The sequence below is a fragment of the Echinops telfairi genome, unplaced genomic scaffold (genome assembly GCF_000313985.2).
Source record: "Echinops telfairi isolate 266 unplaced genomic scaffold, ASM31398v2 ScPeMD7_26;HRSCAF=91, whole genome shotgun sequence".
NCBI classification, from domain to species: domain Eukaryota; kingdom Metazoa; phylum Chordata; class Mammalia; order Afrosoricida; family Tenrecidae; genus Echinops; species Echinops telfairi.
The window spans coordinates 848140-861995 of record NW_022103923.1 but is presented as its reverse complement, the minus strand read 5'-3'; the positions used below and the strand labels follow the sequence as shown (position 1 = coordinate 861995).

The 13856-nt window shown below is 38.0% G+C and overlaps 1 protein-coding gene across 1 annotated transcript in view; it reads right to left on the bottom strand.

The window, feature by feature from the left end:
* LOC101640739 (cytochrome b-245 heavy chain) overlaps positions 1-13856 on the bottom strand; it is a 42469-nt gene that overhangs the window by 14643 nt on the left and 13970 nt on the right. Inside the window, exons 6-11 of the mRNA XM_004714560.3 lie at positions 11424-11614; positions 7583-7712; positions 5741-5833; positions 2909-3162; positions 1894-2056; positions 371-517 (exon numbers count right to left, since the gene is read on the bottom strand). Coding sequence (XP_004714617.1) covers positions 371-517; positions 1894-2056; positions 2909-3162; positions 5741-5833; positions 7583-7712; positions 11424-11614 — 978 coding nt within the window. The remainder of the gene's footprint in view (positions 1-370; positions 518-1893; positions 2057-2908; positions 3163-5740; positions 5834-7582; positions 7713-11423; positions 11615-13856) is intronic.

The following is a 13856-nucleotide window of genomic DNA, read 5'->3' as shown; positions in this document are numbered from 1 at the left end:
AAAAAAATTTAAAAAACAGAAATGAGAAACAAACAAACAAACAAAAAGCTTCCTAAGAAGAATAGATCTGATCATCTGCTTCCGAAAGGGCAGAGCCTTGAAAACCCTGCACACATGTGGTTTCTGTGTGTTGGAATGAACTCCATGGCAACAACAGGCTCCTTAGCTTCCATCTATTTCAGATACTAATTTTGAATCGAATCCCAACAGTACAGTCTAGATATGTGGGGACAATGATTGAATGCTGGATTACCCAAACTCATCAACTGTCGTTGGGAAAAAAGACCAAAACAAAACACACCAATAACCAAGGGAAAGTTGGTTTGCTCTGGGCTCAACAAGGAGTTGACACATAGGAGCTTGTCCTCACCTGAGATTCATCCCACCCAGTGAGGTAGATGTTGTAACTAAGGAAGTCTGCATTGTTCCTTTCCTGCATCTGAGTCTCCAGTAGCTGCAGTAGATCTGCAAACCATTCAAAGGCATGTGTGTCCCGACACAGCCAGTAGAAGTAGATCTGAAAGAAGAATGGACCATGAAGCAGATTCAATTTTGATAGGTATATAAACATTGACATATGGATTCCTCACCTCCACCCGCACAACTTCTTTCTGCTGCTTCAATCAAAACCAGAGCCACTGCCATCAAGTAAATTCTGACTAATAGTTCCCCTCTAGGACACCGAACTTCTCCATAGGGTTTCAGAGTCTAAATCTCTATGATATCTGACACCCTTTTCTTTCCCCTAAGGAACTGCTAGAGGGTTTGAACCACCAACTTTTAATTAGCCACTGCACTGGCAGGGCTCCATGAATCTTCTCTCTTTTCCACACAGGCATAGCAGTAAAGATATAGCTTGTATTGGAAATACATAGCATAAAAAAACAAACAAGCATGCAAAACAATCCCAAACCACCATTAGTCCTATCCACTTTCCCTCTTGCTAGTCTATAATCCCTGGCTTCCTCTCAGAAAGGCAATGAGATCTAGGTGAATCATGGCTGTCATGGGACTCCTTCTTTGCCTGCTACTGCCAGACATTCAAGAGTTCATAGGTGGGAAAAATTATTTCTGCCTTCTCTTCCTCCATATTGAAAAGCATTAAAAGGGGAGAATGAAACCTCCAGGCATATTCAGTGTTCTGATGAGGGCTTATCTTTACAGTTATTAGAATGACTCAAGGTTTAATATTGGTGTCCTTTATTAGATGATGAAATCAAATTTACATGTAAAAACAACAGCAAAAAATTCCCCAGGGAATTTAATTTATCCCAAGAAAATAAGAGATTCATGGAAGGAAAGTCCTCTGTCTACTTCCCCTCACAAATAATATTAAGGGGTGGAAGTTGAATAATTCTCAATATCTAATATAACAATGGTAGAAAAAAAAATTCATTATTTTCTCAGTGGAAAAATTTGAAATGATTATAATGATCATTATGAAGCCTGTCATGAAACAGAAAATTGCTTATTATAACAGATTAAAAAAGCAAAGCATGAAATGCAGTAAAACACAAGCTCAGTAATGACAACATTCTAGAAGCATGTGGGAAAATTCGGTTGTGCCTAGGGTCACTATGAGTTGAAACCGACTTGATAGCACCCAACAACAAATATACAAAAATAAGAACTATTGGGCTGAAAATTTGAATCCTTTTTTTTTTTTGCAGTTTTTCTTCCAAATTTCTAATGATGCGATGCATATATTTTATTTTCAGAAATAGGCCTGCTTATAGAGAAGCACATTGACCATATCAAATTACCCTTTTAGGAGTACACTGCGTTTATGGAAGTACTTCCTTCACTTTCCAGAGTCTCTGCCAACATGCACCCTAAAGACTTCCTCAGGCCTACACTGAGTCTCCATGCCCTCTGTAAAAGGGAGAAACCTACCTTTTTGAGACGTAGATTGATGGCATTGTTGCAATATTTGTACCAGACTGACTTGAGAATAGATGCAAAGGGGGTGACCCCAATCCCTGCTCCCACTAACATCACCACCTCATAGCTGAACACATCTTCACTGGCTGTCCCAAAAGGTCCATCTACCGCTATCCTGGAAGGAAGTGGAGGAAGAAGTAATTGCAACGATATCTTCTTGTTCCAAACTGGTAGAGCTCAAATCACTGCACTGGGGAATGTTGAACATACCAATTCAAACTGGAACAATGTGTCTATAGGGTGCCTCTATAATCTAGCTTTCAATTAATCAACTTACTGTAAGCATGGGGTTAGTAGTAAGAGAAACTTTCAGGTAACTAAACATTTGGTAACGCAGTCCAGGTCATTCTCTCTCTCTCGCTTTTTCTTTCTTTCCCCCTCTATTCTTCTTGCCCTTTTTCACATATGCACACACACAGACATACACCTGTATCTCCTGTCAGGGCAACTGTCCTTTGAAATTCCTACTCACTTTTCACAAAGAAGCAATAAATTCCTACATCATGATATGTTACAGATATACTTCCTCATTTTTCATTTGTTTTTAATTGACTCACTCAACAATATTAGATATGTATGGAGTAGGAGGCAACGGAGAATTAATTAATATATGGAATTTACCTTCAAAGAATTTATGCCAGTTTCACTTAAAAATATCTTAGATACACAATTGTTTTGTTAGAAAAAGTTGATACACCTTTCCCTTGACCAGTATATTATTAAAGGAGTTTTGGGGTATTCATTACTAATACTGGATTAAAATATTTTACATTTCATGCAAATTATAAATATAGGGAAAACAACACACAACATATAAAACGCAGAACACAGGGATGATATTTATTTTCTTAGAGCTGGTGTATTTCATCAAACTCTTAAGTGATAGAGCAGTAAGATATGCTGGAAAAGGTGATAGTGCCATTTCACCTAGACTTATGTACCTATGAAATGTGCATTTTGTACTCACTTAGGTAGTTTCCAGGCATCTTGAAACTCCTGCTTATCACAGCCACAGGCGTTGAACAGTCCTTCCGTCCAGTCGCCAACAATTCGGATATGGATGCTAAAGAAGTCTTCCTCAGGGGCGGACGTAAGTGTGAAGGGATGCCACTCCAGCCTGGATACTTTGGGGCATTTGACAAATATATATTGTCCCACCTCCATCTTGAACCCTTTCTTCCTCATCTGGAGCTCGATAGTTTTGAAAGGGTGCGTCACTACCTATGGAACAAAACATGTCCTTGGAAACTACAAATTTCCCAAATATTTGTCTTTTCTGGGTTCTTACATATCAGAAGGCTGAACTAAGATGTCATGGCCCAGATCTCTTTTTCAGGTTGAATATAACAGTTCCTCTAGCACATCTAGCATCTACTTAGAACCGCTGTCCATGGAAGCCAATGGTCAATGGATGGCTGATAAAGGGGTACAGAGACTTGGCCTCATCTCCGCAACTTGGGGGAACTCTGAGGGGTCCTTCCAACCCAGCACTCCTCACAGGAGTAACTAAGGTTGTAGTTCCAACCACAATGAGGGCCAGCATCTCTTTCTCCCCAATTATCAGTTCTGGAAATGCTTGCCAACATTTATTAAAATGATTTCTCACTCATTTCCTGCCTCCCTCCACCAGGGAAAGACCTAGTAAACATTAAGGACCTGTCTTCTTTCTTTTCTCTCTCTCTCTCTCTCTCTCTCTCTCTCTCTCTCTCTCTCTCTCTCTCTCTTTGTGATGCCCTCTCTAGTTCGTTTCTTGAGACCATGTCCCCCAATACATTTTCTGCATTAAATTTTTTGTCTCGGAATGAGCCTATTGTAGTTTTTTCCCTTTTTTTTTCAAGGAAAGTGCTCAAAATAGAAAAATAATTATAATTTCCTGCTGAACTCTTTCCTCAAGCCTTAGGGGATGAGTGAAGGACTTAGCAGTTGGGCAGAAGGAGATCCCAAACTAAGCCTGATCATGTTGGTTTATCTTTGTCCTGAATCATATCTTGAATATGTCTGATTCCTTGCTTTGGGCCTACATTTCCTCTTACCTGGGGAGTACACCATCTCATTGATATTTATTGAGTAGTCATAACAGCTTATTCACAATAGCACACAAAAAAGAGGAAAATATTCAAAAGGCCCATCAACTGGTGAATAACTACATAATTTAAAAAATAAGTTATATTCAAGAATTTCCATTGTAATATAGCAAATAATAATCTGTTCTCTGATAATTCCTAATATTCCCTAAAGGAACTTTATATGTCTAAATGAGGACTAATCTAAAGAAATCAAGGAAAACAACAACAACAAAATAATATATTCCTAAACTGGATGATATTACTTTAGGGGAGGCGGTCAAAGAATATGGGAATCTTTGTAATATAAACTGCCCAAAATCTCTAGAATTTATTATTTAAATATGTACTTTATTAAAAAGCCACAATGGACTCCGATTTTTGCTCTAAACAAAGTAGTTGTAAAGCCTCATTTTAAAACCAAAATTAAAAATTATATTGACTATTATATTTACTGGAGTCCTTGTGACACTCTAGAGTAAACATTGGACAGCCACAAGGTTGGCAGTTCAAACCTCCCAGCCACTTCATGGGAGACAGATGAGGCTATCTGGTCCTGTACAGATTTGCAGCCTAAGAAACCCTATACACTGTAGCTAAGCCTTTAAATGTACTCCATGGACATGGCTATTTTACCTAAATAAAAAGTGCTGCTAGATAATATGCTCACTGGAAAGCTTTTAGGTAACACCTTATTTCTTATATTTGCTTATATGAGAAAATGATTATCTATTTTCTTTACAGTTAAACAGTTGTCTTGGGAATTTTTTTAAGGGAAATATTTTTCTGGATTAGTCTTTTGTAGACTAGTAAGGGAAATTTTGTGGCAACTTATTTTGCTGATGTGTAAAATTTCTCTTATAACACAATATAAATACCATAAAAAGAGAACTGTTGTGGCTTTCTACATTTCAAGACTTCCTATTCCAGTTGGGCAAACTACTGTGACTCTCCATAGCTGCCCACAGAGAACTACCCTGCAGGACAGGAAAAATGTGTACGGGTTACAAAAATTATTCAGAATAAGCTTTTGGTAACTACATTTAGAACTAAGTTGAATGGAATTAAATTGTCTTTGGCATAAATAATCCTCCCTGGTATTTCTTGAAACTATAAGAAGGAATTTCTATTTATGTTTATTTAGTTGCATGTTTATTTATTTTGTGGTGAAAAGTGTCATGGCAGAGTAGATATAAACATTGGACAATTGGCGTTAGGAGACCCAGTTTGAGATATCACTTAGTTACTAATATGCTTGAGATTTGGGGCACTTCAACTATCAGGCACAGAAAAAGTCAAGGAAAAAGATGTAGGAAATAATCTTAACTTCAACCAGGCATTCACTTGGTCCTCAAAGTTTTGCGAAATCTTAATATTTTAAGATTGAATCATCATCTTTTTGAACTCATTCTTTTTTTGTCTACCAACCCACTCTTAACTAGCCACACGCTATCTCTATGCTTCTCCACTACATACACACATGTACACACACCTTCACGCACACAAATGTACTTAAATTCTCTTTGCAACAGAAAATCATAACTTCAAGTTTCCCTAGTTATAAGGTCTTAAATATCCAGTTGACTCTCAAGCAATGCCCTTGAAATAAACTGTAGGTCTGGCTCGGCTATATAATAAAAAATAAATGGGTTCAAAAGACGTGCAGTCAATGCTATAGAATGCTTGAGTCCATGATGTAAATAGATACTGCTAGCAATTCCTTCACCAACCAATACCTTGGTGATGACCACCTTCTGTTGAGATCGCCAAAACCGGACCAACCTCTCACAAAGATACAGGAACATGGGACCCACTATCCATTTCCAAGTCTGTAATCAGAGCAAAAATTAAAAAGAGTGTGGTAGGGTATGGCAGCTAATAAAGAAAAGATTCCTACAGACAAATAAATAAATAAATAACCAATGGATCTACAGTATGTAGATTTGCTTCAATTTTTGAAATTAGATTTGCAAATTTCTTGTACAATAGAACACTTGGCACATGGGCAGTAATCTTAAATTAAAGTAAATGTTTGAGCCTATAAAATTGAATATTCTCCTTGGTCACATTAGGGAACTATATTTACAGTATGAAACTTTCCCAAGAGGAACTACCCACAAGACTGGGTTTTCCTTTCAGTGTTGAAATACAGTTGTTGCTATAACCCTAGAACAGAACAAGGATGGTTTCAGAATAAACATTTCTAGAAAAGACAGAATTTCAGCAACTCCATATTTTTTAATGCAATATTGCAAATGCTTTCTCTTGAAAGGTTCAAAATTTTTGTGCAAGAATTTAGCTGTTTCTCCAATATCCTGGTAAGTTCTGGAAACTTTGCAGTGCATTTGTTGAGAGGGAAAAAACAAAAAGATTTTAAGATTTATCCACATTCCCTTTTGCAAATACACAGTATTTCAAAATATTGTCAATATTTTGTAACATTTTTAGCTATATAAAACCATATAGGATAAAAAATTTCATCTTGGTACTCAATCAATTAAGTTCATAATTTATATTCTCAAAGAACCCAAACTTTTTAGAAGCCAATGGGAATATTATTTTAAAAGGTGATTATTTCTCAGAACAGAATTTTTACAAATTAAATCAGGACATGCCTTCCACAGTCTTACATTTGATCTGTTCTATTCCCCCTGTCCCTGCTCCCAGAAATTTACCGTAGAAAATTGGGAGTACCTAAATGTTTTACATCTCCAGGCAAGAATGAAGAATATTTGCCTCAGGACTTTTATGTTGCTGGCCTTCATTTTCATGTGACAAGTTTTTAAAAGTCTCCTATTATCTATCTGTATCCTCCTGGGGACCACTATTCGATGCAACTCAATGGAGCCAATGCTTGGACGTGGCCTCTAATAGTCTGAGAAACCCAAACACTCCATTGAAGTAGATGTCTGTTAAGGTATTCTGATTTCAGCTGCTATTGAAGAAATGTGCTTTCTTTCCCCCAGTCCATAGGAAGACTGAAAATACAGTTCCTCTTTCCCTTTGGCTATTGATATAACACCCGCACTTAGTGGGATGGTTCATTAATGTGTGTGGTGGCTTTTCATGATGGGCAACGATGCTTAAAGCTTTTGAGTCCTCAGACACCATGCTATATCTAGAAGAATACTCCTGTGCTAGGAATTGTTGTTTGAAAGTGTCCTTGAGTCATCTCCAATTCATAGCAACCCTAAGTACATGAGCTGTGGTCATATAAATAGTGAAATGCTCAGCTGCTCATTGTTAAGTTGACTCATAGTAACCCTGCAGGAAGAGTAGAACTACCCGCTGTGGGTTTCCCAAACTGTCAATCACTGTGGTAGTCGAAAGCGTCATCTTTCTTCCGCAGAGCAACTGGTGTTTTCAAGTTGCTGACCTTGTGGTTAGCATAACCCATAATTCCACGGGGGTGCAAGCAATAAACATTACTGCCTGCCAATTGGAGATGCTTTTTCACTTCGAGCAGTTCTATAGTATTTGTAATGCACAACTTGATGATATTTGGATGTGTTTCTTAGATACAGGTCGAAAATTTTCCATAATAACACTGTAATAGCAACAATACCAATGATACATACCATGGGAGGGTTCCCAGAGAATTGTGGGACTGGGCAGTCCTTTATTTTCCCCCAGTCTGAGATATTTTGATAACATGTCTGTGGTTTGTGTTCTTGCAAACTCGCCTCCGTCTGTCCACGTACAATTCGTCTGGAGAGCAATTATAAATCCAAGGCCATTAGTAGGAAGAAATTAAATTCTTTGTATTTGAAGGTTCTGGGTACATTTTAAATACTCTAATGGAGTAAGTGGAAGGAACCCTGATGGTGTACTGGGTTTCTCACTGGGCTTTTAACTGAAGGTTAGCAGGTCAAACCCACAAGGTGAAAAGAGGTGGCTCTCTGATCTTGTAAAGATTTATCCTTGGAAACCCAGTGGGGTAATTCTACTCTGTCTTACAGGGTTGCTAAGAGTCTAAATTGACTTAATGGCAGTGAGTTTTTTTTTAATTTGATGTAGGTTGATGGAGTGCTGGTGACATGACTGAGTTATCAGTAATATGGGTTTAGGTGACATTTTGATTATCAGTTTGACTACTAACCTCAAGGTCAGCATTTCAAACACACTAAACATCAGTGAGAAGCATACTCCCCATACAAGTAGCTTTGAGACTTAACATAAACCCAATGAGGCTTAGTAGCCCTCAGATTTAGCAGACTTGCTTTACTTGGGTACAAAAACTGTCTAGGTTAAACCAGAAGTCAAAATCCATTTAAGAATTAGCTTCAGAGGGAATATGAACTGTTCATAGATATTGATATTGATGACATATCTTCTGAAGTGCCCAGAGTCCAGTTGCTCAATTCAATAAATATCAACTGAGCAACTATTAAGTTAGAAAACACTAGTGTGTTTAGTGGGGATTAGGAAATGGTGAAAAAAGTCAAGGAAGTCATATCTCTGACTGTGAAGCACATAAATGACAGTGCCTTCACAATTAATAATAAAAAGGAGCATAGAAGTCTCTTTGTACATTTTGTTTTGGAGATCTACAATATATCATGCTATTTAGTATATTCTGAGAATGTTTTAATGCCAGCTAATTAATCATCCCTTTGGATCCCCGAGGGAGTCTTAGCGTTATTATGGGATAAGTATTGGGCTACTAAAAGCAAGGTCAGAGGTTCAAACCCATTAGCTGTTCCATGGTAGAAATACAAGGCTATCTGCTCCCATAAAGATTTATAGTCTCACAAGGTCTATATAGGGTCAATAAGTGCTTTAATGGACTCAGCGGCATGAATTGATCACTTATTATTTGTCAGGTCAACACAAGGCACTATATGAAAATCATCTCATCTAACCTTCATAATAAGTTTCAAAGGCAAGTATTACTAGTTGCATTTTACATATGGGAACATCAAAGTTTAGAGAAACAAGGCAACTTAAAGGAGAATGATTTGGTGGAAAGATTCTGGATCAGAATCTTTAGTTCAAATTTCAGTTCTACCACTTACTAGTTAGGTAGCCTTGGACAAGTTACTTAACCTTTTAAAATTAAAAAAAATTTAAATCTGTTTCTTCTTTTAAAAAAATAAGTGTAATCAAAGATTTATCTTAGTAATTAAATGCATGATTTTAAAATGGCAGACACAAAAACCTACTCGCTGCCATTGAATTGATTCCAACTCACAGAAGCCCTATAGGACAGAGTGGAACTGCTCCTCGGGGTTTCTGAATCTTTATGAGATAAGACAGCTTTAACTTTCTCCCATGGAGTTGTTGTTAGTTCCAACTGTTGACCTTGCAGTTAACAGTCCAACATGTAACCCACCAGGATTTATTGTCAGACACATCATATTCAACAAATGATAACTATTCAAGTTCTTAATGTTCAAGTTCACATAAAAAGGAAATGATCTCATTATTGCCTTCATTTCTCAATGCTAGGATGAGGAATTAGAAAACCTAGAGACAAATTCCAATTTAGACTTTACCCAACCACGAGACTGTGAGCACTCACCTAACTAGTGTATTAGATTCTCTTCAAATGATGAATGGGGTAGCTATTACCTCCTTTGCCTACTCCAAAGGACAATACATTTCTGTGAAACTACTCAAACATAAAGTAATACTATTACTAAGCTAGAGAGGGGAAGATATTCTTTCTGTTTTCTAAAATTTTCTGAAACAGCTGGGATCACGGGTAAATTCCATTAAAACCCACTGTCATCAAGTCAACTCCACCTCAGAGTCACCCTTTAGGACAGAGTAGAGTTGCTCCCTAAAATTTCTGAGATTTAAACTTTCTAAATGCAGGCAGCCTCCCTCACCTTTCTCCTGAAGTATAGCTTGTGAATTGAAAGCACCAATCTTGCAGTTAGCAGTCAGTCCAATGCTTAACCCACAGTGCAGTTAGGGCACCTGAAATCCCTTTTAGAGACACTCATTTGCTTTAAGGTATTCACAAGGTTTTTGTCTAGTGCTTTTTTTTTTAATGTTTAGAAAGATTATTATCATCCTAAAAGAACCAGAATCAGCAAGCTGATCAAGAAAGCACACTGGTGCTTGCCTAATGTGGTCTCTCCCCACACTTCCCCTTTTCACACCGGGTCATGGCCTCCTCTAGGGCAACTTGACTTGTGGCTCTGAGAATTATTGAGCTTTGAGCAGCTACTTCCTCAAGCCCTAGCCCACACCCAGTAGGGAACTTCCCCAGGCCCATTTCTGTCTCTGTGTGATCAATCAGCTAATAAAAAACAATATACAAAGTAACGTTATATTAAAGAGGACTCCTATTAAGGCAAACTCTCTTACCCACACACCTAGGTGCTGTGTGTCCTATCAGAGCATTTATGAAAGCCTGCCTTAGACCCTTTGGACTCCAAACCTACCATGTCACTTACCAACTGGCTAATAGGCTACACAGTTTCCTTGTCTTTAAGGAACTTTGTGGCATAGTGGATTGTAAATTAGGCTGCTAACCACAAGGACCAAAGTGCAAACCCACCATCAACAATGAAGCTGTCTGATCCTATAAATATTTACAGGCTTGGAAACCTTAAGGACAAGAGCAGTTCAACTGTCTGATGGGTCCCTTTGAGTCTGAATTGACTTGATGACAATGGTTTGGTTTTGGGGTTTCCTTGTCTGGAGGAGTCCTAGTAGCACAGTGGTTAAAAATATTCAATTGCTAATTGAAAGGTTTGTAGTTCAAACCCAGCAGCTGCCTCGTGGGGGGAAAAAGAAGCTGCAGTCTGCTTTCATAAAGATTTACAGCCTTTCAAAGTCTTTGGGGCAGTTCTATTCTATCCTATAGGGCCCTTTGAAATGGAATCAATTCAATAGCAATGAGTTTCATTTGTGGTCCTTGTCTGTAAAATGGGAGTAATAAGAACATGTACATATTTTGAGGATTAGCACAGAGTCTGACATAGGACAGGTGCTCAACAAAGGTTCGATGTTATCTTTATTATAATAGAATGTTTGAAGGTAATACTCATGTAGGGTTTTTTTCCCAAGCATTCCCCACAGTGCTAGAGATTAACTCCCATATTCAGTAAGCAAGAAATAAGTGATTGCTGCCCTAAATCAAACTCATTGAACTACAATAAATCCCTTCAACTGATTCATCATTAATGTGCTTAATTTGGAAAGTCACAGAAGACATTTCTACTTAGACTTTGGTTTAGTTTTCACACTTTCTATAAATAGCAGCACCTTGAATAGAAATTAACTGCAAGAAGGTGAAGTAGTGCTTAAATTTTTCCATTGGGCTGACCTCCACTGCCCTGCCCCCTTAGATTACCTTGGTCATCAGGTTGACAACATACACATAAGTGGATCATTGTGCCTCTAACCCAGCATCACATGTAGAAACTAGAGCTGAAAAGTACTTGGCCTTGGAATTTAAACACTCACTGAGCTCCATGAATGGCAAGACCAATGAAGAAGATCACAAATAGATGGTGTGTGTACCAAAACACTTCAAAGTAAGATCTTCGGATAGTTTTGGTAGAGGAGGTGATAATTAATATGAGACAGAGTGTGATGACAATTCCAGTGATTCCTGCCAGTAGAGTCACAGCCACGTACAGACCTCCTTCAGGGTTCTAGGAAATATAAACACATGCATGCATAATTTATATGCAGAACTACTTATTTATAACATGTCTAGCATATAAGGTAAGAGGTATTCTCATGTCCCCGTTGGATACTCTTAAATATGTATATATATAATCAATTTCACCATACATATTGAAATTGATATTTCTGAATTGTTTATTTTTTAAGGCTTACATGTTTGAGATGCCATCAAACCAAAAAAGCAAACTCATTGTCATGGAACTGATTCTGACTCAAAGCAACCCTATAGGAAGATTAGAATGCTCCTCTGCGTTTCCAAGACTTTACATCTTTACAGTAGCATGCACTTTCATCTTTCTCCTGCAGAGTGACTGGTACATTTAATTCACTGACTTTGTATTTTGCCCCTCACTGTGTCGCCATCTGTGCCACGAAATTCACTGCCATCAAGTCAATGTTGACTCCTAGCCACCCTATAGAACAGAGTAGAACTGTCCCTGTGAATTTCCACAACAAAGGAAGGAAATCAGTTGAGCATAAGATGCCCTAAAATTGTCTGAAGTTCATTCTTCTTTTGATTTGGAAGTAATGATCACAGTGCTTTTCTAGTGTCATCCAGAGGGCATGCATTATGGACATATGTAACAGCTTAGGCGGAGTTTCCCAAAAGTAGTCCATGTGGAGTGTATTAATGGATAACTGATTTATAAAAAGGTGTTCTTTAAGGAAAATGGTATGTGAATAGAGACCAAGATAGGAAAAAGGAAAAAGTCACATAAGGTATGACTTCAAGCAGTTGCATAGAGGTTAGCTTAGGCTTGATCTTGTAAGGGAACTCCAGAGGGTAAGTCACACCTCAGAGTTTGTCCGGCCTCCAGGTAAAGGAGCTTGGCTGTCATGGCCTGCATTCATCGATCGAAGGAGAGTTAACTATTCAGACTCTCCCAGAGTTCTGAATTTATGGGCAAAATGACACTAGTAGGCTCAGGAGAGTCCTCTGAGGAAGAAACACAAGTACAGACCATTGAAAGCAAAAGCATACAGAAAGGGGGAAGGTGGCACAGAAAGTAAAAGTGACCCATAGGAAGCAGGAAAGAGTGCAGTAGTGTCTGCATACCTAGAATGTTCACACTGCCACCTTTTTATATCATTGTACAAACAATGAACAAAAATAAAGGGGAAAAAATCAAGATATTGTAGAAAAAAGTTGTGTTGTTTTGCTTGTAGTTCAGTTCAATTCTGTCCACAATTACTCAAGGCAAGCTTTTCTCATGTAACTCAGAGGATAATATTCTTTCTAACAATAAGAGTTTCCCCTTGTAGTCTTTTCTAAATGCAAGGGAAAATGTTTGGAAGTTGGTGTACACATATGTGATTTAACTCTCCTGAGTCCTTGAACACATAAAGATGATTTGGAGTTTGTTCTCTGAGTATAGACAACCTCACATCTTCTTAAGGTGAAAGGACAGAAATATTTGCCTCTGAATGTATTGATTGTTGCTCTTGGAGAATTTCTCAGTTACTCACTGTGCACTATGCTTTTCACGGAACAAAAATTAGCAGATATAGTCCACCAGGAAGATGTTCTAAGGAGGAAAGAACAAGAGTACCCCTGACAAGTGTAAGCTGCTGGCTGGTCTGGTATTACTATTTAGCACATGGAGATCCCTATATAACATGACCAAGTTCACCGAACACTAAAATCAGGAGAGGTCACATTGCAATCATGATGGATTAAGATGAAATGAAATCACTCCAAAACTATGCTTGAGTGCTACTTGATTATCTATCAATGATTTACTCCATGCCATTCCTTCTATTGCCTAGAAAAAAATCAATATCCTCAGTCATAGAACTCCACCCCCACCCACCCCCCATTCCTGGCCCAAGCCAGAGCAGTAAATAAGAGGGGCTTCAAAAACTGCGTGAAAAAAATGGAATGATAAGGCTATTTTCCCATGAACTTTTTGAACCCCTTCATATTTTCTTCCTTAAGATCACCTAAACACAAACCTTAATTCTTTAACAAGCCCTTCTTTTATTAGTATTATTTTTTATTTTTGTTTATTTCTTTTTTAAATGCTTTTATTGAGGGCTATTACATCTCTTATCACAATCCAAACATTCTTCCAGTGTGTCAAGCACATTTGCACATATGCCTCCATCATCATTTTCAAAGCATTCTCTTCCCACTTGAGCCCCTGATATCAGCTCCCCATCCCTCCATCGCCTGCCCTCCCTCACAGACCCTTGATAAGTTATAGATTA